General features: G+C 38.9%; 1 protein-coding gene across 13 annotated transcripts in view; it reads left to right on the top strand.

The window, feature by feature from the left end:
• VRK2 (VRK serine/threonine kinase 2) overlaps window positions 1–26,939 on the top strand; it is a 119,826-nt gene that overhangs the window by 71,407 nt on the left and 21,480 nt on the right. For all 13 annotated transcript variants that reach the window (XM_008254375.4, XM_070069699.1, XM_008254373.4 and 10 more), the window contains 4 exons: window positions 2,518–2,638; window positions 5,701–5,759; window positions 10,801–10,967; window positions 24,049–24,210. In XM_008254375.4, coding sequence (XP_008252597.1) covers window positions 2,518–2,638; window positions 5,701–5,759; window positions 10,801–10,967; window positions 24,049–24,210 — 509 coding nt within the window. The remainder of the gene's footprint in view (window positions 1–2,517; window positions 2,639–5,700; window positions 5,760–10,800; window positions 10,968–24,048; window positions 24,211–26,939) is intronic.

Below are 26,939 nucleotides of genomic sequence, written 5' to 3'. Positions count from 1 at the left end.
TGAACCAGCAGATGAATACCTCTTTCTCTCTGTAGCTACCTCTCTGTAACCCTTTTAAATAAACATGATCTTAAAAAAAAAAAATGATACCCAGCATCCTTGAATGTTAGTACCAAGGTGCAGTCGTGGTAGGACCAGAATTGGATCCCTAATCCAGGGTTTTTTCCATTTATTGAATTACGTAACATGTTTCAATATGAGTGTGAAACGTGTGTAATGAACAAAGCAACTTTCAAGTTTCTCTATAGTTAGGTGATTCTTTACAACTATGAATAATTCTTAGAAGCTTTACACAAGTAGATTCCATTATTGTCATCTATAATTTTAAAATTGATTTAGCAGATATTAAAATTACTCTTGTGTACAGTAGAAGGAAAATAGACATCATTGTTTAGTAGAATCTAAGGTATTCACTTTCCTAAAACAATTTAAACTTTTCTATTTGTTTCTCTAGAAGAGAATTTTAGGGAAAGCTATGTAGTCAAACATTTTTAATGCTTTTTTTCCTCCTCCTCAATGGTGGGAAAAGGCGACTGTTATCTCTATCTCTGTGTGTGTGTTTGACGTGTTTCTGTAGAACTCAATGGAAACAATGGTAAAATCTTTATCTAACATATTTATTAATGTGCATGTGCCTTGAAACAAAATAAAGAAAAAAATTTTTAAGTGATATTGTATTTTAATTAGCTAAAACGAAACTCTTAAGAGTAAAGGAAAGTTAACTCTCAAAGGGCTATTTCAAATGAAGACCAGCTGATGAAAGATTGGCTTCAGAAATCTAAATGACTTGTTACTTACAGCTTCGTATCAATTAATCCCTCAGTTGGGGGGTGGGCAGAAGTGGCTGGTAAGGTTCATTCCATTTTGATGCTGCTTGTTTTTTCTCAAAGGTCCTCTGTGTGTGGAGTGTGCCAGAATATCATTTTTTGAAAATGAGAGGATATGAATTTTTTTATGGTGGTAATCAGGAATTGCCATGATGGAAAGGGACACGTGAACACGTGTACAAATGGAAGCACTCCATTATTAATGGGAGATTTATTACTGAAGAAATCACTGCAGAGCAGCATGGTGGAGATTGTGTTTTTATTTTAATATGAGAGCCAAGTCTTGCATTAGGACATTGTTGAAGCTTATGCAAAAAGTTAATGGCACCCATGGGACTATAGCATTCTACTAGATTGAAGGGCCTTTAATAATCCAATACTCTAATAGCAGTTAAGATAGAGTAGGTATAACAGCTAATCTTGTCGTCTGCTTTTATAACTTATACATTGTGTAACTTTACCAAAGCAGTTATGATGTGATAGCAGCATTGTTCTTAGTCCATGACTTTTTAAATTAAAAACTAAGTTAACTGAGTGACTTTTCAGAGTTTATTTAATGAAAAAATAGTAAAATTGAATGCCTGTTTACAGCAGGTTTAACAGCCACATATTGCTCTTAGGGGACTATGTGTCCCCACACAGATGAACATTGAAGTAATGGTAGAAAATGTGAATACCAGCCTATTGTTTTATAACAATTTGGAAGCATTATAAAAAGGAGCTTATGTGTACTTGCTAGTGTTTTGATTGTTATTTCAGTAGTTTGCTAATAAATATGGTATAATTGACGGGTTTCTTAGGTTCCATTGTTCATCTTATAAAGCACTTAAAAATACATAAAATGATGATGAAATTAGTTTACAGCATTTAGTGGCTTGATATTAATGAGATTTACAGGGGCTTGAAAATGCCCCTTTAATGTGTTTTTACAAAAAGTCATCTTTTCAGATTTGAAAGCCTCTCTGTGGCTTTAAAGTCTCTATGCCACGTCTCTCTTGACCCCCTGTACTACTGCCTCCCTTTTATATTTCCCAGAACTTTTTCTTATGTTGCTGCATCTAAAAACGACGTTTGTAGAATAAAACTGTATACCCAAAGCAGTAGACATACTTAATAACACTTTGGTGCAGTTGAAAAAAATCTTAAGACACCCTGTCTTCTAATACTGCACACTAGATGGCAGTTTTGTCATATTCTTGCAACCTCAAGTGCTACTAGTGTGAGTGGAGCAGGAAAGGCCATCAGTGTTTAGTCTGCACTCAGAGGGTCTCTGCATGACCAGTGCAGACCCCATGGACTTCCTGCAACATATGTTAGCAATTTAGCTGCAGACATTTATTTCTTTGTTTTACTGCTTGGCTCTTTGAGAAAGTGTTGGTGCCGGGTTATGGGTTGTCTGGATCATGTCAGAGGCCATGGGGATCAAGTTCATGTGACAGGCCAGACTAAGGAAAGATGAAGTTGGAGGAGGTGAGGAAACTGACCCTTACTTTCAACAGCAACAAGTCGCTGCCTGTCTGCAGACTGGGGCCAAGCGCCTGGGCGTTTAAGTTTTACTCCAGCTGAACAAACAACACACTTTGCCCATTTGACTTTTTCATATTTCATCAGTAGTGGTTCACTCAAAGATTTCTCTATTTCTCAAGAAATTGTTTCTCCCTCATCTCTCTCTGAATGCTCACTCCTGCAGCCCCGTCCAGAAGAAGCGATGTCGAAATCCTTGGCTACTGCATGCTGCGGTGGTTGTGCGGGAATCTTCCCTGGGAGCGGCACCTGAAGGACCCTGTGGCCGTCCAGACTGCTAAAACAAAGTGCGTACGTTCAAATCTCTTCAGCGCAGCAGGTCTGAAGGGATACGTGAAAGGGAGCCACTAGCATTCCGGAGACAGTTGCCATTCCCCTAACACGACAACCAAAACAAATTTGTTTCACTTCAAAAATATTTTAGAAAAAAATCCAAAAAGTAAGCAGACATAAAATCTACTAGATAAACCTGTATGTGATTGACAGTGAAGAATAAAAAATGAAATATATGTTCTTCTCCATGGTGTTTTCCAAAGCTTAGATTCCAGGTGCTAGTGTTTTCAAGAATATTTTCAAATTAACATTGTACTAGTGTTTAAAAGTAGATTGAGCTTGAGGCCGGCGCCGCGGCTCACTAGGCTAATCCTCCGCCTAGCGGCGCCGGCACACCGGGTTCTAGTCCCGGTCGGGGCGCCGGATTCTGTCCCGGTTGCCCCTCTTCCAGGCCAGCCCTCTGCTGTGGCCAGGGAGTGCAGTGGAGGATGGCCCAGGTGCTTGGGCCCTGCACCCCATGGGAGACCAGGAAAAGCACCTGGCTCCTGGCTCCTGCCATCGGATCGGCGCGGTGCGCTGGCCGCAGGGCGCCGGCCGCGGCGGCCATTGGAGGGTGAACCAACGGCAAAGGAAGACCTTTCTCTCTGTCTCTCTCACTGTCCACTCTGCCTGTCAAAAAAAAAAAAAAAAAAAAAAAAGTAGATTGAGCTTGGTGTGCTTGACACCAACTGCGTGAGACAACTGTGTCAAATGGGACATTGGCTTATATTTCCAGATAAGAGGAATGTACCAATGATTTCTGTCTTGGAGGGACTATGTTTTGTTTCTTAAAGAAGAAATGCACAATTTTTATACAAGGCGTTTATATGAGATTATCTTGCAGCCACAAACATTTTTTAATATTTTGCAGTTTTTTTTATTTTTAATTTTTTATATGAAAGGCAGGGAGACAGAAACAGACATCTTCCATCTGCTGGTTCATTGTGCAAAAGCATGCAACAGCCAGGGCTAGACCAGATTGAAGCCAGGAGCCCAGAACTCCATCTGCATCTCCCTCATGGGTGTCAGGGTCCCAAGTGACTGAGCCATCACCCACTGCCTCCTAGAGTACACTGTAGCAGGAAGCCAGAATTTGAAGTAGAGCTGGGACTCGAACGTAGGCACTCCAATATGGAATAACAACATCCCAAGAGGTATCTTACTTGCATCACAAAATGCCCCTCCCCACTTCACTTTTTTTTTTTTTTAAGATTTATTTATTTGAAAGGTAGAGTTGGAGTAAGAGGGCAAAACAGAAAAGCCTTCCATCCACTGCTTCATTCCCCCAAATGACTGCAACGGCCAGGGCTGGGCTAGACCGAAGCCAGGAGCTTCTTCTGGGTCTCCCACTTGGGTGTAGGGACCCAAGCATTGTGGCCATCCTCTGCTGCTTTTTCAGGCACATTATCAGGGAGAGGGATTGGAAGTGGAGCAGCCAGGACTCAAACCCATGCCCATATGGGTTACCTGCACCACAGGCAACAACTTTACCTGCTACTCCACAGCCCTGCCCCCCCCCCCTTTACTTTGTATCGCCTAGATTCTGTCTGCATAACAACTCGATCAGACATGAAATGGAGTATTTTGCTGTTTTCCAGTCCTGTTGCTGGTCAGGCCTAGGGAAAGTTAATTGCATGTTGCACAGAATAGCTAGTTTGTTTTTATATGCCAGTATATGTTCCACAGTAGTTAACCACAGAAATAACACCACAGTTGAAAAAGGCAGCTATGGTTTTAAGTAGGACAAGTCACAACAGAAGGTACAAAGCAGGGAGGGTAGTATAACTGATCCATAGAAATCAGTCTTCAGAGTAAATGTGGAATTGGGTCTTTATAGAGAGAAAGGCTACCCCCCAGATTTAGGATAATACAGATTACATTTGTAAATACTGATGTATATATAAGAAATATTTCTCCATGTGGAATCTTCCATCATCCTGCAGTCCCACAAACTAACACTTTTGTAAAAGTCAGTATTGGAACTATCTAATCAGTTCTTTGCTGCAGTGAGTGATAAAAGTCTTTATTAACATTCATGTAATTGTTTTTCAAAGTATGGATCAAGTCAAAGCACAGTAATGAGTGCATGTAAACAGTTTTGCCATTCAAATTTCCACCTCAATTTACCTATTTTGAATAGTGAGCTTTATTTAAAAGGATGTCATTTTAATTCTGTGTGTGATTTTCTTTTATTAGGACTAATTTTAGTTAATACTTATATAATTGCATTAATTGTAAATATATATAATGAATATATTTTCATATTCATGCATAATACTTATCATGTAATACATGAGCATAACTTATCTATTCAACTTGCTGAGAATGTATAACACTGATTTTCTCCATAAGGACATGATTATATATTCAACAGTAGTTCCCTTATGCCCTTTATTTTCCTAGTAGTAGATCAGTGCATTTATTGTTGCTATTCTGCCTTTACCTGAGTTTGTAAATCACTCATGTCAGTAATTTTGTTGAATTTTTATATTCTCATCCAAGTTGGTTACGCAACTTAAATTGTACTTGTTCAGTCTTAAATACTGGAAAGTGTTGACAGTAGGTTTTTCTGGTGCTTTGATTCTTCTGCTATTTTATATTAACCTTTTTAATTATGGAATGTCATAAAGCACTGCCTGATGAAGAGTGATATATGTAAATAAATAATTTACCCTGTCCAGTGGTAATTACCTGAAGAAAAACATCCTGAAAATCTAGATAAAATTTTTGTAGGAATATTTTGTTTTTAAGAAAAAATCATAATATTCCTCCTGCTGAATTTGTACATGTAAAAACTTTGAGGTAGATCATTTACACTCTTCAGTTTCTAGGTGATTGATATGAAATGGGTCAGAGGGAATTGAGGGATCTCTCCCACCTGTACTTGCCCTTTCATCCATGACGAGTAGGTGAAAAACATTGAAAGTCACAGTTTTGGTGATCTACCAAGACAGAAATAGAGCTTTGTTTCCTAACTGAAACAGTGAATCACAAAATTGAAAACAAGCTGATTGTGCCTTACTCTGTTTTCTTTTAGTCTGCTGGATGAGCTCCCTGAGTCAGTGCTTAAGTGGGCTCCTTCTGGAAGCAGTTGCAGTAAGTCAAATGATCCTTCTACCTTTTATGATTTATAGGGCGGCATGTTTGTCTCTCTTGTTTTGTAGCTTATGCGTGACCCATCCACTGCTGTGCACAGCAGAATGGCAGCTGACTCTTCAGGGTTATATAGGTTGCTAGAGAAGAAAATGTTCAGATCATCTTTGGCCTTAGAACATAGGAATCCTCTAAGAAATTATCTAGGCAAAGTTGTGGGTTCTGATGATGGCATTGTTTGGTTTGATTTGAAGAAATGTATTTTGAGAATCATGCACAAATTAAATAGTCCTCTTTGTGTGGTATTTCCAGAATTAAGACTTTATAGGTTTTGTTCTTGCATGTAGTTGACCTGAGGAAAGAGTATTTTAAATCAGTAATTTAAAAACCATTGGCCGGCGCCACGGCTCACTAGGCTAATCCTCCGCCTTGCGGTGCCGGCACACCGGGTTCTAGTCCCGGTTGGGGCACCGGATTCTGTCCCGGTTGCCCCTCTTCCAGGCCAGCCCTCTGCTGTGGCCAGGGAGTGCAGTGGAGGATGGCCCAGGTGCTTGGGCCCTGCACCCCATGGGAGACCAGGAAAAGCACCTGGCTCCTGGCTCCTGGCTCCTGCCATCGGATCGGCGGGGTGCGCCGGCCGCAGCGCGCCGGCCGCGGCGGCCATTGGAGGGTGAACCAACGGCAAAGGAAGACCTTTCTCTCTGTCTCTCTCTCTCACTGTCCACTCTGCCTGTCAAAAAATAAAAAAAAATAAAAAAAAAAAAAAAAAAAAAAAAAACCATTAAACACCAGAATGCTGTTTAGACATGGGTCACAAAAAAAAGCTTTTGAGTGGTGAAGGCATGCAATCTTGGAATCGAAGGTTATATATCATAAATTGTTTCTGTCTTTAAAGTTAATATAGAATGTTTTGGAATTTGTTAATTGACAATATTAGCAAAAAATGTTCAATGTGGAATTACCCAAGTTTCTGTCATTTGTACTTGCATGTGAGACACATTATTTAGCACTAATTTAACAAGTGAGTCGTATCGTCTTACAGAAAACAGCCAGCTAGCTCCACTCTCAGGCTGGCTTTTTCTCAGATTAGCAGAGTGAATCTTGTTCTGTTTACACTGGATGATCTCAAAGTTAGATTTTAGCTAACTTTGGCAAGTAAAGAGGTACACTCACCCTCTAGTGAAACTCGAATTATTCAGTTTCTGTTTGAGAGTTGAAAAGTCAAGTCATACAAGCCTTCTTTTTGATCAAGAAACCGAATGTTTGATTTGCGTAGGAAAGAACAAACTAGTTCTGCTCCCACTTCCTCAGCGTTCTAAGTCCCCTAGTCTGTCCCCACGTGAGTCTTCTGCTTTACCCTTTCTGTAGTAGTTTCCTTCTAATGAAGGGGACCAAACAGGAGAGATTCTCATTTGAGGAGATTGATTGAAAGATGAAAGTCTTAGTTTTGTAACTATATTAAATAACTGGCTCAAAATGACATGATTCCTTTTTGATTAATATTCTTGTCATTTCTATTGCCATACAGTTTGTTTTACTCAATGGAACAAAAGAGAGATGGGAAATGTCATTTCTATTTTTAATTATATATCTCCCTTACCTATCATGTCTCTTCTGCATGGAAGGCTCAATGTAGGCTCAGAAAAGAAGGTGCAGATTCCATGGATTGTACAAGATATGCCTGTGGACCATGTATATTCTATGATACTTCTGTTTATACAGATAAGATTTGAGTCATGCAAGAAATCTAGATGGGAAGTACTTTTGGTTCCTCTTGATACAAACCATCTACACCATAAAATGCAGACTTCTGTTTCTAAAGCATAAAATGTTGAACCTTTACTATTAAGTGAAGATTTCTGAAGTTAGGAGATTGAAAACTAACTCATTTACAAAAGGTTTTATTACTGAGATATTTTATGAAATAAAAACAGCTATAAAGTTTGCAGCATGCATGTCCAACTAAGTGTAATAGTACTGATAGTTTCAAAGGTTTCTTGAAATGATAGTAATGTTACTTAATATTTCATTAGCTTAAAAAGCAGATGATTCAAGCATATCATAATTTCATACTACTCAAAGCATTTTATTTTATAGCTCTGGAAATATACTAGTAAATTTTAAAAAATGTACTGAATATAATAAATCCAGATCTTGCAAGGCTAACATTTCAACCAGTACTACATCACAGTAGTGCAAGCTTCAGATTTATAGTAACAAGTTTATAATGGCAGTAGCTCTTTTCATTTTCTCCCACTCCTACCTCACTGGTACCTCATTTTTCCAAACCCCATTCCCATGAAGTCTCTGCAGCACAGCTGCTCTCAGTTGATGGAGTGCCAGGAGTTTCCCATTGTCTTGTAACAGTGATTTGGTCCTGATACATTCAACTCTTCTCCATTTGGGATGTTCTGGTTAGTGGAATTGTAATATATACCAAAGTTTGCTTACCAGTCTTCAGAGAATTGTAGTGAATGTAATATAATCTTTTTTTGTTTTTGTTTTTGATCATCCTTTTAGGAATTGGATGCTCCCCAAGGGGCTCCAGGAAACATTAGTTATAAATATGGTGATAAAGCAGAGGTGCTTGCTAGTTACCAGACATCTGGTTGACCCAGGACTAGATAACAGAATTTGATATCACTCCTAAATCAGAGAGGAAAAAGTAGGTTGCATAATTGCTACAGCATCAGAAAAAGAAAAGTGCAGAGCAAAGAGTTCTCATTTAACTACATGGGCTTCATGTTCCTAAAGAATAGCTCTGGACTTTGTGGTGTAAAACGGTCACTCTGACTTTAATAGGGAGAGGGGGATGACTCTTCCTTTTGGAAATTTTCCCTAGGGGTTGCAACCCAGTGCCTCTGCACTTCTCCTCTTGAATGGAGGTAGGCCTGGAGGGGAAATGAAGGATCATTAGGAAGTCACTCCTGCCAACCCATGAAGCTTTCCGGACTTTTCCGCCATGGGATATAAACAACTCAATGAGAAAGTAAGAAGTACTTATGTTTGGATCAGTAGTAACTGAAGGAGAAAGGCATATCTAAATATTCTTGTGAACAAATGATGATATACCAGTTTTTAAGTAATGCTATAATATTATCACTACTTCTGTCTTAATTTTAGACTGAAAAAAAAATGCAAACTAAGAACATTTTTAAATTATTTATAGAAAGAGAGTAAGAGCAAACATTCCTTTCTGCTGGTTCATTTCTCAAAAGCCTGCAGTTGGGCTGGGCTGGTCTAAATCCCTGAGCTGGGAACTCAATCCAGTCTCCCATGTTGGTGGCGGGAACCCAATTACTTGAGCCATCACTGCTGCCTCCCAGGGTCTGCATTAGCAGGAAGCTGGAGTCAGGAGCTAGAACTCAGGTACTCATTCTGATGTGAGGAACTGGCATCTTAAGACACTGGGCCAGGGACTGGCTCCGTGGCACACTAGGTAGATCCTCCGCCTGCAGCGCCAGCATCCCATATGGGTGCCAGTTCTAGTCCCGACTGCTCCTTTTCCATTGCAGCTCTCTGCTGTGGCTTGGGATAGCAGTGGAAGATGGCCCAGGTGCTTGGGCCCCTGCACCCGCATGGGAGACCTGGAAGAGGCTCCTGGCTTTGGATCGGCACAGTTCCGGCCGTTGCGGCCATTTGGGGAGCGAACCAATGGATGGAAGACCCCTCTCTCTCTCTGCCTCTCCTCTCTCTGTGTAACTCTGACTTTCAAATAAATAAATAAATCTTCAAAAAAAACCAGACACTGGGCTAAATAATCACCCCAAAACTACAGTTGTTTTAATGCAGCTGTATTTGTAACTTTGGGTTTCTAATTCTTTATTTAAAAGTTTATAGTTTTTTTTTTGACAGAGTTATAGACAGTGAGAGAGAGAGAGAGAGAGAAAGGTCTTCCTTCCCTTGGTTCACCCCCCAAATGGCTGCTACGGCCGGCGCTGCGCCGATCCGAAGCCAGGGGCAGGTGCTCACCAAGTGAGCCACAGCACTGGCCCTTAGTTTATAATTTTTAAGGAATGGGCTGTTATATGTAATTGTACATAGAATTTTTTTTACATTAGAGAAAAAAATATTCGATGGCAACTTTTCATCATACTGAAATGAGTCAGAACTATGCCATGAAAGTAATGTGCTAGCTAGGTGTGAAGGACTTAGGGAAGTTTTGTGCATTCTTAAGATAATCATGGCTGAAAACATGGAGTGCAGAGTCATCTCTAAGTGTATTGTCATCCCAAAATTGAAGCCTTAATTAAAATTTGTGATGACTTTTTTTTCTTGAAGAAAATATGTAATAGCACCTGTTTTAAATGAAATTTTTAAAAATTTCACTTTAGAAAAACATGTGAACCATGTGTGGTCTGATTATTATTAATGTAGTCCCTAGTAGTTTTATCTTCTAAGTTAAAATCATAAACTGTAGTTATTAAGATTTGCTGGATTATGTTTGTGAATTATAATCATATTAACAAAGGTACGTTCAGTATTATCGGTTTTGCCGTATCTTATTGAATCTGTGGGTCACTGTGTTTCATTTTTAAATATTTTAAAAGGGCTTTACATTGAATTTTTCATTCTTGTCTTCATGTGTGTGTGTGTGTGTAATTTTTTTTTAAATCAAAGAACTTAAAAAAAAAAAAAAAGATTTGAAAAGCAGAGCTACAGAAAGAGAAAGGGAGAGACAGAGAGAGATTTTTCCATCCACTGGTTCACTCCCCAAATGGCGGATACAGCCAGAGCTGGGCCAATCCAAAGCTAGGATCTAGGAGCTTCTTCTGGATCTCCCACTCAGGTGCAGGGGCCTAAGGACTTGGGCCATCTTCTACTGCTTTCTCAGGCCATAGCAGAGAGCTGGATAAGAAGAGGAGCAGCTGGAACTCGAACTGGCACCCATATGGGATGCCGGCACTGCAAGCAGTGGCTTTACCTGTTGCGCCACAGCACTGGCCCTGTTTGTGTCTTGAGACTAGAAAGATTTTGAGGTTACTGGAGTCTTGACAGTTCTTTTCAATCATGGATGACATGTAAAAAATTTAATATTTCACAGGTGAAATAGCCCAATTTTTGAAATGTGTTCATAGTCTGGCATATGATGAAAAGCCAAACTATCACATGCTCAAGAAAACCCTGAACCCTGGTGGAATGCCTTTAGGACCACTGGAATTTTCCAATAAAGGACAGAGGGAAAATGTGCGTACTCCGAATGATCAAAAAGTAAGTAACATAATCCCTGGGATGGTGTGATGGCCTTCTGTGATCTTTTTTGTCAGTTGACAGTATTTTAGGTCTCAGAATAAGTGTGACAACTCAGTTTTCTTAATTCTTGTTCCCCCTGACTTAGCACCAAAAAAGTTTATGGAAAGTTCTTTTGACTTATTGTCTCTTAGAAAAAAATAGTAGGATCTGTGGCCTACGGCAGTCCCTCACATCGAAGATATGATGAGAGTAATGTTAAAGGCAAATCTGACTTTATTCATGAAAGCCTTTATTTGCCCCTTTTCAGGTTTTCTTTAGTTATCACTTTCTGGCTTTGCCCACCAGTTTCCCCATAATTTGGTGGTATAATATTCCTAGATTTTACCAGATTATTTGTATATGCTGATGTTTTTGTTTATAGAAACAATAATACTTTTTTTAAAAAAATATAATTTTTTAGTTAAACTTCCTCCTTCACCAGCAGACTTCCTCAAAGCAACTTAAAAGAAAAAAAAAGGGATTAGAAGTAGAAGCCACAGAAGATTTAGAACTTGAAGCTTGTTGAAGAGTTGGATGGCAGCTGTTAGCACTGTTGTGGGGCGGGTAACTCAATGTCCATTTCTTTTGCACACTGTGAATATGTAGAAAAGAGAAAGAACAAAGTATGGAGGACATTTTATTCGTGATTCCTGTACAATAAGGTAGGGTCAGGATGCCATTCATTTTTAATATTTCTTATGAACTTTGGATCCTCACAAGTGTTCATGAGCCAAGAATGCAGGATGCAAGCTAATGTGACTGATAGGCTGCAAGATGAATGGTGAGTCAAGTATCAGTGCACAGATGGTTCTGATTTGCTGAATTTTGTAGCTGCTGCAACTGAAGACATAAAATATCCTTCTAGTCATAAATTAGCTCTTTGGAAGCAAAACCTTGGCACCAGAGCTTTACAACCTTCAATTAGTAGGAAAAGAAGTATTTGAATGACTGTGGTATTGACATCTGTAGGCCTGCATAGTAATCATTCCTAATAGAAGAGAATATCTGTTTGAGGAGGTTTTGCATGGCTAATTAACTACCAGTGAGAATATGTAATTTTTTCATGATCTCCTGATTGTCACCTTTCTCTCATGATACAATTACATTTTATTGTAGCAAGTGCCTCACAAACCAATTGTCAGCACTATTTACGTATTGCAGTAGGCAGAACAAAAGTTCATGTTTAATAAAAAGCCACTGGATTTTGATCTTGGTAATTACTGAGACTTATTTTAACAGTTTTATTGACTTTTGTGTTTTTATCACTTTTGCAACAAAACAGCCATTTCCTTAACATAACATTTCCTTTACAATAATGGTCATCACTTAATCTACACTAATTTAAGTGGACATTTTCCCTTTTTTGTAGTTTTCTGTTTCATAAACTTAATTGAAATATAAAAGGAACCATTTTAAAAACTGATAGCTATCTCCTCTGTTATAAAGTTCTAATTATTATACAAAAGAATTTCCAGTTTCATCAGATTAAAAGGTTGTTTGTTGAGCAACCATGTTTTTATGAAAAGATAGAATATAAAATTGTTATCAGAAATGTTTTACTTTTTATGCAGTGCTTCAGTTATGAGTAAAAAAAAATACACGTTCTTAAGACCTTCGTTCAGTTCAGTACGATCAGCCTGGATATATAAATGGAGAGATAACTTGGGGATATATTTCACAATAGATCAATATTTACATGTAAATATTTTTCTAGCATTTTAAGCATATAAATTTATTTTAATAGTTGTATAAAATATAAGTTTACCATATATGGCTGTGCTTTCATATCTTTATTTTTAAAGGCCACAGATTTTTTGTAATGTGGCAAAAAAAACCAAACTTAAAGTGTATAACTGTATAAACTGTCTTGTACTGAGTTTCCCTGAGTGATGCAAGTCCTGGGTGGCTTCCAGAGTGGATTACTTCTATAAGAACAATAATTTAAAGTCCTAAATGAGTACCTCTTTAGTCATAGAAAAATTTCCCTTATTAGTAACTAAAATCGTGTATTGTACTCTGAATGTAGGTGACTCTAGTATTTACTAGGCTAGTGAGCAAAATCTGAACTTACACAATTTTTTGGACATTGGGACTTTAAAATGTCATTGGACAAAGATAATTAAAGAAGATATTGGACCAGAAAGGTATATAGATATAAATAAAATTTCTGTGTTTTAATTTTCAAAGGAAAGAAGCTGTAAATGTTAAATGTTTTAAATACTATTTCTCTCAGTCTAACTTAACAGCATTTCACACACAAGAAAAAGGTGATTTTTTTTTCCAATTCTGGATTTTACTTGGCATCATAAATTGTTCCCAGTAAATGGAGATTTCCTTTTGAAGTCCTCAAGTGTTATTACTGAAGTTACATTGAAATCAGTTTTTGTCAAGATAGAGACACTGATATTTTTTCCTGAAAAGCTGCTCTTTTGGGAGTGTTTACATGGGTCACAATGATGGGATGTATAGCTGAAGTCACTCTCTGGCACTGTCGATCAAATTAGAAGACTCTATCATGGCCACCACGGTCTATGTATGCCACCCACGGGGACTCGGTGTCCAGCATCACTGAAGGAAACCATGTTTCCAGTAATAATCCTTACTGACATGAGCTGAAGCTCTAGAATTCCCAGGTGAGAATGTTAAAGCCAGCTGGAAAATGGCACTTGCATAAGCTACTGCTTCAAGAGCCAGTGGATCCTTTGATGAGTTTATTATGGTGCCTGAATCCTGCTGTAATAGTGTAGACCCTTGAGCATAATGTGCCACCCATCCTTCCTGCATGCTTGGTAGAGAAGCACAGGAGTAGCTGTAGGTACCTGGGTACCTACATGTTCAAGCTATCCTGTTTCAACAGGAAAAGTTTGTTTCTTCTTTCACCTGCTCACCCTCAACTGGAATTTCCCACGGAAACTCGAGGGTGAATATATTATTATTGGTAATAGTTATCTTGATATAGAACATAGCTCACAAAATTCTTTCATCAGCTTTATTTTTCCATTCTGTGAATTTGCTTTTCTGTATTTTCTGTATATGAGGAAAGCAGAACACAGATTCCCAGTTAGAAACAAACTTTTGGTTTATTAAATTTTAGGGTTCCATAAGCATTCCTGATTTTATAGAACAGTGTTCCAATCGGAAATTAACTAAAAGCTACCTCATTTTGAATAGCTCCTTTGCTTGAAAACGACATACAAACAGTACCATTCTCTTTGATTATGTGGGATGCCTGGAGTGTTTTCTATATTTCCTTTTATATCTTTGAAAAAGGAACGTTTCACTATTCACAATTAAGAATAAAACTTAATCATCCAACTTTACTCTTACTGTTTTAAAAGCTTCCCTAGAAACAGAAGTTTTCCATAAACAAGATAAAATTTTGTTTATAAGCTAGAAGTGCCCATGACAATACAACCTGACCATCAGCCAACAGAAAGCTGATTGGGAGGCTGCCTCTCCTCCTGGAAGCCTCCTCGTGGACTGAATGTATATTAATGAATTCTGTATAGACATCAGAGGCTCCTGGGCAGCACTGTTACCCAGATTGCCTGTCATATAGGAGAGACTAAAATCCTCAATAATATATTAATTAAAAAATAGAGCTACCAAGTGATCTACCTGTCCCACTTCTTGGTATATATCCAAAGGAAATAAAATCAGGACGACAAAGAGTTATCTGTTTCCCCCACATTCATTGCAACATTATTCATTATATGCTATGAATGAATGAATTCTGTGATACAGAAACAACCAAGTAACTGTTGGTGAATAAATGGATAAAGAAAATGTGGTACACAGACTGGAATGTTACTCAGCCATGAAAAATAAGGGAATCCTGCCACTTATGATAATACGGATGAATCTGCAGGACATTTTCCTAAGTGAAATAAGTAAGCACAGAAGCACAAGTTGTATATCATCCATCTGTGTGTAGAATCTTTAAAAAAAAAAAATTAGCAGAAAGTGGAATGGTAGTTGCCAAGAGCTGGGAAATGGGGAGATGTTGGTCAAAGGGACAAACTCATTTTTAAGGTGAATGAGTCCTGAGGATCTAATGTGCAACATGGGAATTATAGTGAGTAATCCTTTATTGTGTATTTGAAATCTGCTGAGAAACTAAATCTTAAGTGTTCTTACCCATACAAGGAAATAATGCCTATGAGATGATGGATGAGTTCACTAATCATGGTAATCACTTCACAATGCATATGTAAATCAAAACACCACACTGTACACCTTAAATATATAATTTTATTGGCCAGTTATATCAATCAAATGGGAAGGATCCCAACTAATGCTTTATACCATACAACAGATTTTCACAATGATTGGTAAGCTGATGTTTTAGTATGATAAAACTGCAGCCACTTAGAAGACTGTCTCTCACACTAGTGGTATGATGTGCATTTATTACCAAGATGATTTCAGAAGAGAGTGGCTCAGAAGATGGTCATATGTCAATTTTCCCAGTAGTTTGAGAGAGTTGAGTATGCACCTAGCAAATCCCCGAGTGATTAGGAAGCATCTCTAGTTTGTAGGTTATGAAAAGGCACTGCTGTTGTCCTCCTTTGGTAAGCTGGGATCTGGGAGGAGGGGTGATGAAGAATGGTGTTGTGACAACTGTCTCAGACCTAGCCATAAAACACCAGCATATTTTAAAGGGAAGGAATGAACATGCTTGGCAAGAGGAGCTAAAAATTGAGAGACTACAAATTAAGGCTCTGCTTGCCCAGCCAATGTAATTCATTCTTTATTTTGGCACTGCTACTCCATTATTTCCCCTTGTGCTGCTCCTGTCTTCTGCCCCCTATTTAACCCGTGAAAAAAGGTGATGGCACTTTGAGCTGCTGTAAACATGAAGCTGCTGAACAAATACTTCACGTAAGGGCCTTAACGGTAGCTTTCAATCTTCCATGTATTGTGGGATCTGCCCTTCTTTTTCTGTGTCTACTTCAAGGTTATTGAGAGTCAGTCATCCCCCAGATGTCACCATGGGGTGAAAAAGAAACCTTAGAGACTGCAAACTTGTTGTAGAGCTTAACCTCTGGTACTGATGCACAGTATTAGATGACATGAACTGTTACTCATCTTGCTCAAAGGTTAAACCACCTGCACAAAAATGTAAGCAACATTATAAGATCTTTTGATACTTCCACATTCATTAGGCTCATTAACATGATAGAAAACTAAGATTTTAATTAATGAAAGTTTAAACTACAAAGATATACCAGATCTACTCCCAGCAAAGGTTAATAATAAATTCATGTGCAGTCTTAAAATGTGACAGTTTTCTATTAAAAAAAATGCCATTTTCAGTAAGCAAGTTAACTGTAGAGATCATTTCTAAAGGCTGTATAACACTGACACTAATTTTAATTGGTCTTATCCCATTGACGAGAAAGGGTCTAGATCTTGCCAACTAATATGTTTTTTTCAATATCTCTTTGTTGCTGTCCTCTTTATTTCTTCCCTTCTTTTTTTTTTTTTTTTTTTTTTTTTCAGATTGCTATCATTTTATTTTTATTTTTTTTTTTTTTAACTTTTATTTAATGAATATACGTTTCCAAAGTACGAATAATGGATTACTATGGCTTCCCCCCCATACCGTCCCTCCCACCCACAACCCTCCCCTTTCCCACTCCCTCTCCCCTTCCATTCACATCAAGATTCATTTTCGATTATCTTAATATACAGAAGATCAGCTTAGTATACATTAAGTAAGGATTTCAACAGTTTGCTCCCACACAGAAACATAAAGTGAAAAATAATAGATGATTTTTTTTAATGATGATGAAATCAGATCAGACCTATTGTCATGTTTAATCCCAGTGAGAGTCAAGTTGGGAGTTGATAGTTTCTATTCTTTTCTTTTTTTTTTTTCTTTTTTTTCTTTTTTTTTTTTTTTTTTTACAGAGGATCAGTTTAGTATGCATTAAGTAAAGATTTCGACAGTTTGCACCCCCATAGAAACACAAAGTGAAATATATTATTTGAGTACTCGTTATAGCATTAAATCTCAATGCACAGCACATTAATGACAGAGATCCTACATGAGGAGTAAGTGCACAGTGACTCCTGTTGTTGACTTTACCAATTGACACTCCTGTCTATGGCATCAGTAATCTCCCTATGCTCCAGTCATGAGTTTCCAAGGCTATGGAAGCCCCTTGAGTTCTCCGACTCTTATCTTGTTTAGACAAGGTCATAGTCAAAGTGGAGGTTCTCTCCTCCCTTCAGAGAAAGGTACCTCCTTCTTTGAAGACCTGTTCTTTTCACTGAGATCTCACTCACAGAGATCTTTTGCCAGAGTGTCTTGGCTTTCCATGCCTGAAATACTCTCATGGGCTTTTCAGCCAGATCTGAATGCCTTTAGGGCTGATTCTGAGGCCAGAGTGCTATTTAGGGCATCTGCCATTCTATGAGTCTGCTGAGTATCTCACTTCCCATGTTGGATCACTCTCCCCTTTATTTATTCTATCGGTTAGTGTTAGCAGGTACTAGACTTGCTTATGTGCTCCCTTTGACTCTTAGTCCTTTCATTATGATCAATTGCGAACTGAAATTGATCACTTGGACTAGTGAGATGGCATTGGTACATGCCACCTTGATGGGATTAAATTGGAGTCCCCTGGTATGTTTCTAACTCTACCATTTGGGGCAAGTCAGCTTGAGCATGTCCCAAATTATATATCTCTTCCCTCTCTTATTCCTACTCTTATGTTTAACAGGGATCACATTTCAGTTAAATTTCAACACTTAAGAATAACTGTGTATTAATTACAGAATTAAATCAGTCATATTAAGTAGAACAGACAAAAAAACTACTAAGAGGGATAATGTATTAAGTTGTTCATTAACAGTCAGGGCTATGCTGATCAAGCCACCGTTTCCCATAGTGTCCACCTCACTCCAACAGGTTTCCCTCTTGGTGTTCAGTCAGTTGTCACCGATCAGGGAGAACATATGGTATTTGTCCCTTTGGGACTGGCTTATTTCACTCAGCATGATGTGTTCCAGATTCCTCCATTTTGTTGCAAATGACTGGATTTCGTTGTTTCTTACTGCAGTATAGTATTCTAAAGAGTACATATCCCATAATTTCTTTATCCAGTCTACCGTTGATGGGCATTTAGGTTGGTTCCAGGTCTTAGCTATTGTGAATTGAGCTGCAATAAACATTAGGCTGCAGACCGCTTTTTTGTTTGCCAATTTAAATTCCTTTGGGTAAATTCCAAGGAGTGGGATGGCTGGGTCGAACGGTAGGGTTATCTTCAGGTTTCTGAGGAATCTCCAGACTGATTTCCATAGTGGCTTGACCAGTTTGCATTCCCACCAACAGTGGGTTAGTGTCCCTTTTTCCCCACATCCTCGCCAGCATCTGTTGTTGGTAGATTTCTGAATGTGAGCCATTCTAACCGGGGTGAGGTGGAACCTCATTGTGGTTTTGATTTGCATTTCTCTGATTGCTAATGACCTTGAACATTTTTTCATGTGCCTGTTGGCCATTTGGATTTCCTCTTTTGAAAAATGTCTATTGAGGTCCTTGGCCCATCTCTTAAGTGGGTTGTTGGTTTTGTTTTTGTGGAGTTTCTTGATCTCTTTGTAGATTCTGGTTATTAACCCTTTATCTGTTGCATAGTTTGCAAATATTTTTTCCCATTCTGTCGGTTGTCTCTTCACTCTCCTGACTGTTTCTTTTGCAGTACAGAAACTTCTCAATTTGATGCAATCCCAATAGTTAATTTTGGCTTTGACTGCCTGTGCCTCCCGGGTCTTTTCCAGAAACTCTTTGCCTGTGCCAATATCTTGAAGGGTTTCTCCAATGTTCTCTAGTAACTTGATGGTGTCAGGTCGTAGATTTAGGTCTTTAATCCATGTTGAGTGGATTTTTGTGTAAGGTGTAAGGTAGGGGTCTTGCTTCATGATTCTGCACGTGGAAATCCAATTTTCCCAGCACCATTTATTGAATAGACTGTCCTTGCTCCAGGAATTAGTTTTAGATCCTTGATCAAATATAAGTTGGCTGTAGATGTTTGGGTTGATTTCTGGTATTTCAATTCTGTTCCATTGGTCTATCCTTCTGTTTCTGTACCAGTACCATGCTGTTTTGATTACAACTGCCCTGTAGTATGTCCTGAAATCTGGTATTGTGATGCCTCCGGCTTTGTTTTTGTTGTACAAGATTGCTTTAGCTATTCGAGGTCTCTTGTGCCTCCATATAAATTTCAGCACCAATTTTTCCAGATCTGAGAAGAAGGTCTTCGGTATCTTGATTGGTATTGCATTGAATCTATAAATTGCTTTTGGGAGAATGGACATTTTGATGATATTGATTCTTCCAATCCATGAGCATGGAAGATTTTTCCATTTCTTGGTATCCTCTTCTATTTCTTTCTTTAAGGTTTTGTAATTTTCATCGTAGAGATCTTTAACGTCCTTGGTTAAGTTTATTCCAAGGTATTTGATTGTTTTTGTAGCTATTGTGAATGGGATTGATCTTAGAAGTTCTTCCTCAGCCATGGCATTGTCTGTGTATACAAAGGCTGTTGATTTTTGTGCATTGATTTTATACCCTGCTACTTTGCCAAACTCTTCTATGAGTTCCAATAGTCTCTTGGTAGAGTTCTTTGGGTCCCCTAAATAAAGAATCATGTCATCTGCAAAGAGGGATAGTTTGAGTTCTTCCTTCCCAATTTGTATCCCTTTAATTTCTTTTTCTTGCCTAATAGCTCTGGCTAGAACCTCCAGAACTATATTGAATAGCAGTGGTGAGAGTGGACATCCCTGTCTGGTCCCAGATCTCAGTGGAAATGCTTCCAACTTTTCCCCATTCAATAGGATGTTGGCTGTGGGTTTTTCATAGATTGCTTTGATTGTATTGAGGAATGTTCCTTCCAAACCCAGTTTGCTTAGAGTTTTCATCATGAAAGGGTGTTGTATTTTATCAAATGCTTTCTCGGCATCTATTGAGAGAATCATATGGTTTTTCTTCTGCAGTCTGTTAATGTGGTGTATCACATTGATTGTCTTGCGCACATTAAACCATCCCTGCATACCAGGGATAAATCCCACTTGGTCTGGGTGGATGATCTTTCTGATGTGTTGTTGCATTCTATTGGCGAGAATTTTATTGAGGATTTTTGCATCTATGTTCATCAGGGATATTGGTCTGTAATTCTCTTTCAGTGCTGCATCTTTTCCCGGCTTAGGAATTAAGGTGATGCTGGCTTCATAGAAAGAATTTGGGAGGATTCCCTCTTCTTCAATTGTTCTGAATAGTTTGAGAAGAATTGGAGTTAGTTCTTCTTTAAATGTCTGGTAGAATTCAGCAGTGAATCCATCTGGTCCTGGGCTTTTCTTTGTTGGGAGGGCCTTTATTACTGTTTCAATTTCTGTCTCAGTTATGGGTCTGTTTAGGTTTTCGATGTCTTCCTGGTTCAATTTAGGTAGGTTGCATGTGTCCAGGAATCTATCCATTTCTGATAGGTTTCCCTGTTTGCTGGCATACAAGTCCTTGTAGTAATTTCTGATGATTCTTTTTATTTCTGTGGTGTCTGTTGTTACATTTCCTTTTTCATCTCTGATTTTATTGATTTGGGTCTTTTCTCTTCTTTTTTTAGTTAGTTGGGCCAATGGGGTGTCAATTTTGTTTATTTTTTCAAAAAACCAGCTCCTCGTTTGGCTGATTTTTTGTAATGTTTTTCTTGATTCAATCCTGTTGATTTCTTCTCTGATTTTAATTATTTCTCTTCTCCTACTAGATTTGGGTCTGGTTTGCTGTAGGTTTTCTAGATCCTTGAGGTGAATAGAAAGCTCATCTATTTGGTGCCTTTCCAATTTCTTGATGTAGGCACCTATTGATAGAAACTTTCCTCTTAACACTGCTTTTGCTGCGTCCCATAAGTTTTGGTATGTTGTGCTGTTATCCTCATTTACTTCCAGAAAGTTTTTGATTTCTCTTTTGATTTCTTCTATGACCCATTGTTCATTCAGGAGCATGTTGTTCAATCTCCATGTGTTTGCGTATGCTCTAGGGATTCCTGAGTTGTTCATTTCCAACTTCATTCCTTTATGGTCTGAGAAGCTGCATGGTATGATTCTAATTCTTTTGAATTTGCTGAGACTTGCTTTATGGCCTAGTATGTGGTCAATCCTAGAGAAGGTTCCATGTACTGCTGAGAAGAATGTATAATCTTTAGCTGTAGGATTGAAAGTTCTGTATATATCTGTTAGATCCATTTGGGCTATAGTGTCGTTTAAATCTACTGTATCCTTGTTGATCTTCTGTCCTATTGATCTGTCTATTTCTGAGAGTGGAGTATTGAAGTCCCCCAGTACTATTGTATTGGGGTCTAAGTCTCCCTTTAAGTCCGTTAACAAATCTTTTAGATAAACCGGTGCCCTGTAGTTAGGTGCATATACATTGATAATTGTTATATCTTCCTGTTGAATTGATCCCTTAATCATTATGTAGTGTCCCTCTTTGTCTCTCTTAATGGTTTTTGTGGTAAAGTTTATGGTGTCTGATATTAAGATGGCTACGCCTGCTCTTTTTTCATTTCTGTTGGCATGGTATATCTTTTTCCAGCCTTTCACTTTCAGTCTGTATGGATCTTTGTTGGAAAGATGTGTTTCTTGTAAGCAGCAAATAGATGGGTTTTGTTTTTTAACCCAATCAGCCAAACGGTGTCTTTTAACTGGACAGTTCAGGCCATTCACGTTCAATGTGACTAATGATAAGTGGTAACTTTGCCCTGCCATTTGCCAAAGATAAGTTCTAATATATGCTTTGAATTCCCTGTGATCTTTAGCTGTGAGCTTTCCTTCCTTGGTTTCCTTCCTTTACCTTCTTTCATATTGATGACCGTGTTTCTTTGTTTCTGTGTGTAACACATCTTTAAGCATCTTTTGCAGGGCTGGACGAGTGGCAACAAATTCTTTCAATTTCTGTTTGTTATGAAAAGTCTTTATTTCACCTTCATTCACAAATGAGAGCTTGGCAGGATATAATATTCTGGGCTGGCAGTTGTTCTCTCTTAGTACCTGGGCTATATCTTGCCATTCCCTCCTAGCTTGTAGAGTTTCTGATGAGAAGTCAGCTGTGAGTCTGATTGGAGATCCTCTGAGAGTAATCTGACGTTTCTCTCTTGCACATTTTAGGATCTTTTCTTTATGTTTCACTGTGGAGAGTTTAATTACAACGTGCCGTGGTGAGGGTCTCTTTTGGTCGTGTTTATTAGGGGTTCTGTGAGCTTCCTGTACTAGGATTTCTCTGTCCTTCTCCAAACCTGGGAAATTTTCTGCTAATATCTCACTAAAAAGGCCTTCTAATCCTTTCTCCCTCTCCATGCCTTCAGGAACTCCTAGAACCCGAATGTTGGGTTTTTTAATAGTATCCTGAAGATTCCCGACAATATGTTTCAGATTTCTAATTTCCTCTTCTTTTCTTTGGTCTGACTGTATCCTTTCCTGTTCTCTGTCTTCTAAGTCCGATATTCTCTCTTCCGCTTCTCCCATTCTGTTTGTAAGGCTCTCTATTGTGTTTTTCATTTGATCTATTGAATTCTTCACTTCAGTCACTATCCCAGTTTCCTGTTGTACTAGTTGTTTCGTTTCATTTTGATTCCTCCTTAATATTTCATTTTCACGAGAGAGATTTTCTATCTTGTCCATTAAGGATTTCTGTAGTTCAAGAATTTGTTTTTGAGAACTTCTTAATGTTCTTATCAATTTTTTGAGATCTGCTTCTTGCATTTCTTCTATGTCATCATCCTCATAATCTTGAATTGGGGTGTCTTTTTCATTTGAGGGCTTCATGGTGACTTCCTTGTTTTTATTACCTTGGTTTTTGCGTTTGTTATTTGTCATATTGGAGATATTTGGTTTCTTCACTGTGGTGCTTTTTCTTGTTATACTACGACTCTAGATTAAGTGGACTATCTGTTTTTGAGGGAGCCTTAGGGCTTGAGATGGGTGTGGCCTGAGAGCTCTGTTTGGTGTGCCTAAGGTGACACTCCCAGGTTAGGCGTGGTAAACCTCTCTCTCTCTCTCTCTCTCTCTCTTTTTTTTTTTTGATTCAACAGGGAAGTTATTCTGCACAGCTGAACAAAGTTGGAGGTAGTTAGCAGGCGAATGATATACCCACAGGAGCCAGAGATCAGAAGCTCTTTCCCAAGGACCACACAGGGAATCTGTTCGGCCCTTAGAGTGGGCTCAAATTCTCCTTCAGTCTCCCACTGGGTTGCCAAAGTTACGGAATTGTAGCGTCTCTGGAGAGTGCTCACGTGAATTCCGTGAGTTCTCTCCCCCACCGTCTCTTTTTTCACAGTCTCAGTTCAGTAGCACCATAAATTTACTAAGTCCTAATCTCCTGTTAATTCGTCCCACCCAGAGTCAGGTTTTTCTGCTAGGCTCAGGGCCGGTGCAGACCTGAGGTCGCTCTGCTTATGACGTATGTCCAAGATGGCGCCTGCTCTTTGTCTTGCTCGCCCTTGAGAGGTGAGCGGAGAGAGAGAAACCCGTGTCCATACCAGTCACCTTTTTTTTTTCCCCCTCTCTCTCTTCCAGTTAGCTTGGTGAAGTCCCCCCCGCCCCGGGGGTCATTCCCTCTAGTCTCCTCTCTCCGCTTGCCTGCCGGTGTCTCGGGTTATTGAGGTTCGGCTCACCTCGCGTTCCAGCGCTGGTGTGTTGAGTCTGCCGCTGATGTCCCGAACTGTGGGCTCCCACGCTCTCCACGCAGGTCTGCTCCCCTTCCAGCGCCGATGTGTGGACTCGGAGCCCTGGACTTCCCAAGTCTCCCCGCTGTTGCACTCCCCTTCGAGCACTTGCGGGCAGACCCTGCAGCTTGCGCAGCTCAGTCCCGCTGCTCGGCTTCCGCGGCTCAGTCCCGCGGCTCGGTCCTGCGGTTCGGCTTTCGCGCGCGGTGGGCGACCTTGTTCTCTCTTCCCTTCTTTTTAAAGGTTGGCAAGTTTAGAATTTTCAAGAATCTGGACATGAGTGTACTTTTTAAAGAAGTGTCAGAAGTTTTCATTGTACATTATCACTTACTTTCTACCAACAGGCTGAATCACAAAGGGCTGCAACAAAACAAGTCAATCAGATGCGAACTAAGTTAATAGAAAAGAAAATCTGCAGCGAGAGAAATGCTGAGTCCTGTGCGACTTGGACACAAGTGCAAAAAGAGAAGAAGCTGATTGGATCCATGGACAGTGAGACAGCTCAGGTGAAAGGGGTTTTGGTGTATTTTTTTTTTCCCGTCCCCTTAATGTTACATTAGAATTTGCCCTTTGGGGATGAAGACATTTTCTTTTCTCCTGAGGGCCAAGGTTGTACAGTTATTGTTAAATAAGGAGGGACAGAAAATATCCAGCTGATAAATTCAAAGCATCTGACCCCAGTTATCATAGAAACAGAATAGCAGCGAGCACATTTGCGTACAGATCGTATTTTTTTTCTTTATCTGAAGAATATAATGAAGTGCACTTAAGTTTCTTATGCCATCTATGATCCATTAGGGAGTCTTAACATATTCTTTCCTTTTACATTGATTCTTCAAGTCTAACCCTTATAATCAAATATAAGTGAAAACTTTCCCTGTCAATATGGCTGTATTTTAAAATGATGTATTTTTTGCATCATTCAATCATTTGGGTGGATAGTGACCTTTACCAGATGATTCATTCACGCCATAGTAAAAAATCTTTCCTAATCTAACCTTTTGTGACAGGAAGGAAAAACATACAATGTATGTAACATGTGCAGTAAAAAGTAATAATACTCTCAAAGTGGCCAGCATTTTTATGATTTGTACACTATCACTTTCCCCAAATGATTTGAGGTTGTTTACAATATGAAAGATGACAATTTAATACCCCCACCACCCATGACAACCTGAGAGGTCACGCTGCTGAGATGTCAGTCACCACACTGAGTGCTGAATTCAGCTGTGACCTTCCTGGCAGCCAAGGCAGACTTAGCAGCACACTAGTTACATGCTACCCGCAAGCATGTTAGTTTACTCAGAGAAATCCTTTTTTGTAGTACTGGTAGCAATCTTTGACATTTATCTTGATAAACCTTGTAGTTGTATTCAAAGACTATACTTCAAGTGGGCCTATTTTATAGTTCCTATTTGTAAAATTAAAGACAGATACTGCTTGGTGACAAAACCTAAAGGTTCAAAATCTCACTTCTAGGGCAGTTATTTCTCAGCTGTTGGTGTGCATTAGAACCACCTGATTAAGGGAGCTGGGAGAGAAAATAGAGACTATAAAAATACTAATATCTAAGTTTTGAGCAAAGAAATAGTTTCATTCGGCTAGCATGTCAATGGGAGACTTGTGTGTATAGATTTTGTTCCTTTTTCCAGTCAGTTCCCTTCCCCTTGAGGCAACCATGGATTAGACCTTCTGATTCGCATCACTGTATTAGTTTTCCCTCTTCGACAATTTCATATACGTGCAGTCATACAGTATACTTTCCTTCCTGCCTGGCTTCTTTCACACAGCATATTTTTTTAACTTTTATTTAATAAATATAAATTTCCAAAGTACAGCTTATGGATTACAATGGCTTCCCCCCCATAATGTCCCTCCCACCCGCAACCCTCCCCTTTCCCACTCCCTCTCCCCTTCCATTCACATCAAGATTCATTTTCGTTTCTCTTTATATACAGAAGATCAGTTTAGCATATATTAAGTAAAGGTTTCAACAGTTTGCACCCACATAGGACATAAAGTGTAAAATACTGTTTCAGTACTAGTTATAGCATTAATTCACATTGGACAACACATTAAGGACAGAGTCCTACATGGGGAGTAAGTGCATAGTGACTCCTGTTGTTAACAAATGACACTCTTATTTATGACGTCAGTAATCACCTGAGGCTCTTGTCATGAGCTGCCAAAGCTATGGAAGCCTCTTAAGTTCACCAACTCTGCTATTATTTAGACAAGGCCATAGTCAAAGTGGAAGTTCTCTCCTCCCTTCAGAGAAAGGTACCTCCTCCTTTGATGGCCTGTTCTTTCCCCTGGGATCTCACTCGCAGAGATCTTTCATTTAGGTCATTTTTTTTGCCAGAGTGTCTTAGCTTTCTATGCCTGAAATACTCTCATGGGCTTTTTAGCCAGATCTGAATGCCTTAAGAGCTGATTCTGAGGCCAGAGTGCTGTTTAGAACATCTGCCCTTCTATGAGTCTGCTGTGTATTCCACTTCCCATGTTGGATCGTTCTCTCCTTTTTAATTCTATCAGTTAGTATTAGCAGACACTAGTCTTGTTTATGTGATCCCTTTGAATCTTAGTCCAATCATTATGATCAGTTATAAACTGAAACTAATCACTTGGGCTAATGAGATGGCATTGGTACATGCCATCTTGATGAGATTGAATTGGAATCCCCTGGCACATTTCTCACTCTACCATTAGGGGTAAGTCCGACTGAGCATGTGCTGAACTGTACATCCCCTCCGTCTCCTATTCCCACTCTTATATTTGACAGGGATCACTTTTTAGTTACATTTAAACACCTAAGAATAATTGTGTGTTAATTAAAGAGTTCAACCAATGGTATTAACTAGAACAAAAACATACTAAAAGGAATAAAGTAGTTACTTGTTCCTTGACAGTAAGGACAAGGGCTGATCAAGTCATTGTTTCTCATAGTGTCCATTTCACTTCAACAGGTTTCCTTTTAGGAGTTCGGTTTGTTGTCACCGATCAGGGAGAACACATGATATTTGTCCCTTTGGGACTGGCTTATTTCACTCAGCATGATGTTTTCCAGATTCCTCCATTTTGTTGCAAATGACCAGATTCCATTGTTTTTGACTGCTGTATAGTATTCTATAGAGTACATATCCCATAATTTCTTTATCCAGTCTACTGTTGATGGGTATTTAGGTTGATTCCAGGTCTTAGCTATTGTGAATTGAGCTGCAATAAACATTAATGT

Source organism: Oryctolagus cuniculus, chromosome 2 (genome assembly GCF_964237555.1).
Source record: "Oryctolagus cuniculus chromosome 2, mOryCun1.1, whole genome shotgun sequence".
Lineage (NCBI taxonomy): Eukaryota > Metazoa > Chordata > Mammalia > Lagomorpha > Leporidae > Oryctolagus > Oryctolagus cuniculus.
The sequence above is the reverse complement of the archived record's forward strand: the minus strand, read 5'-3'. Positions and strand labels throughout refer to the sequence as shown.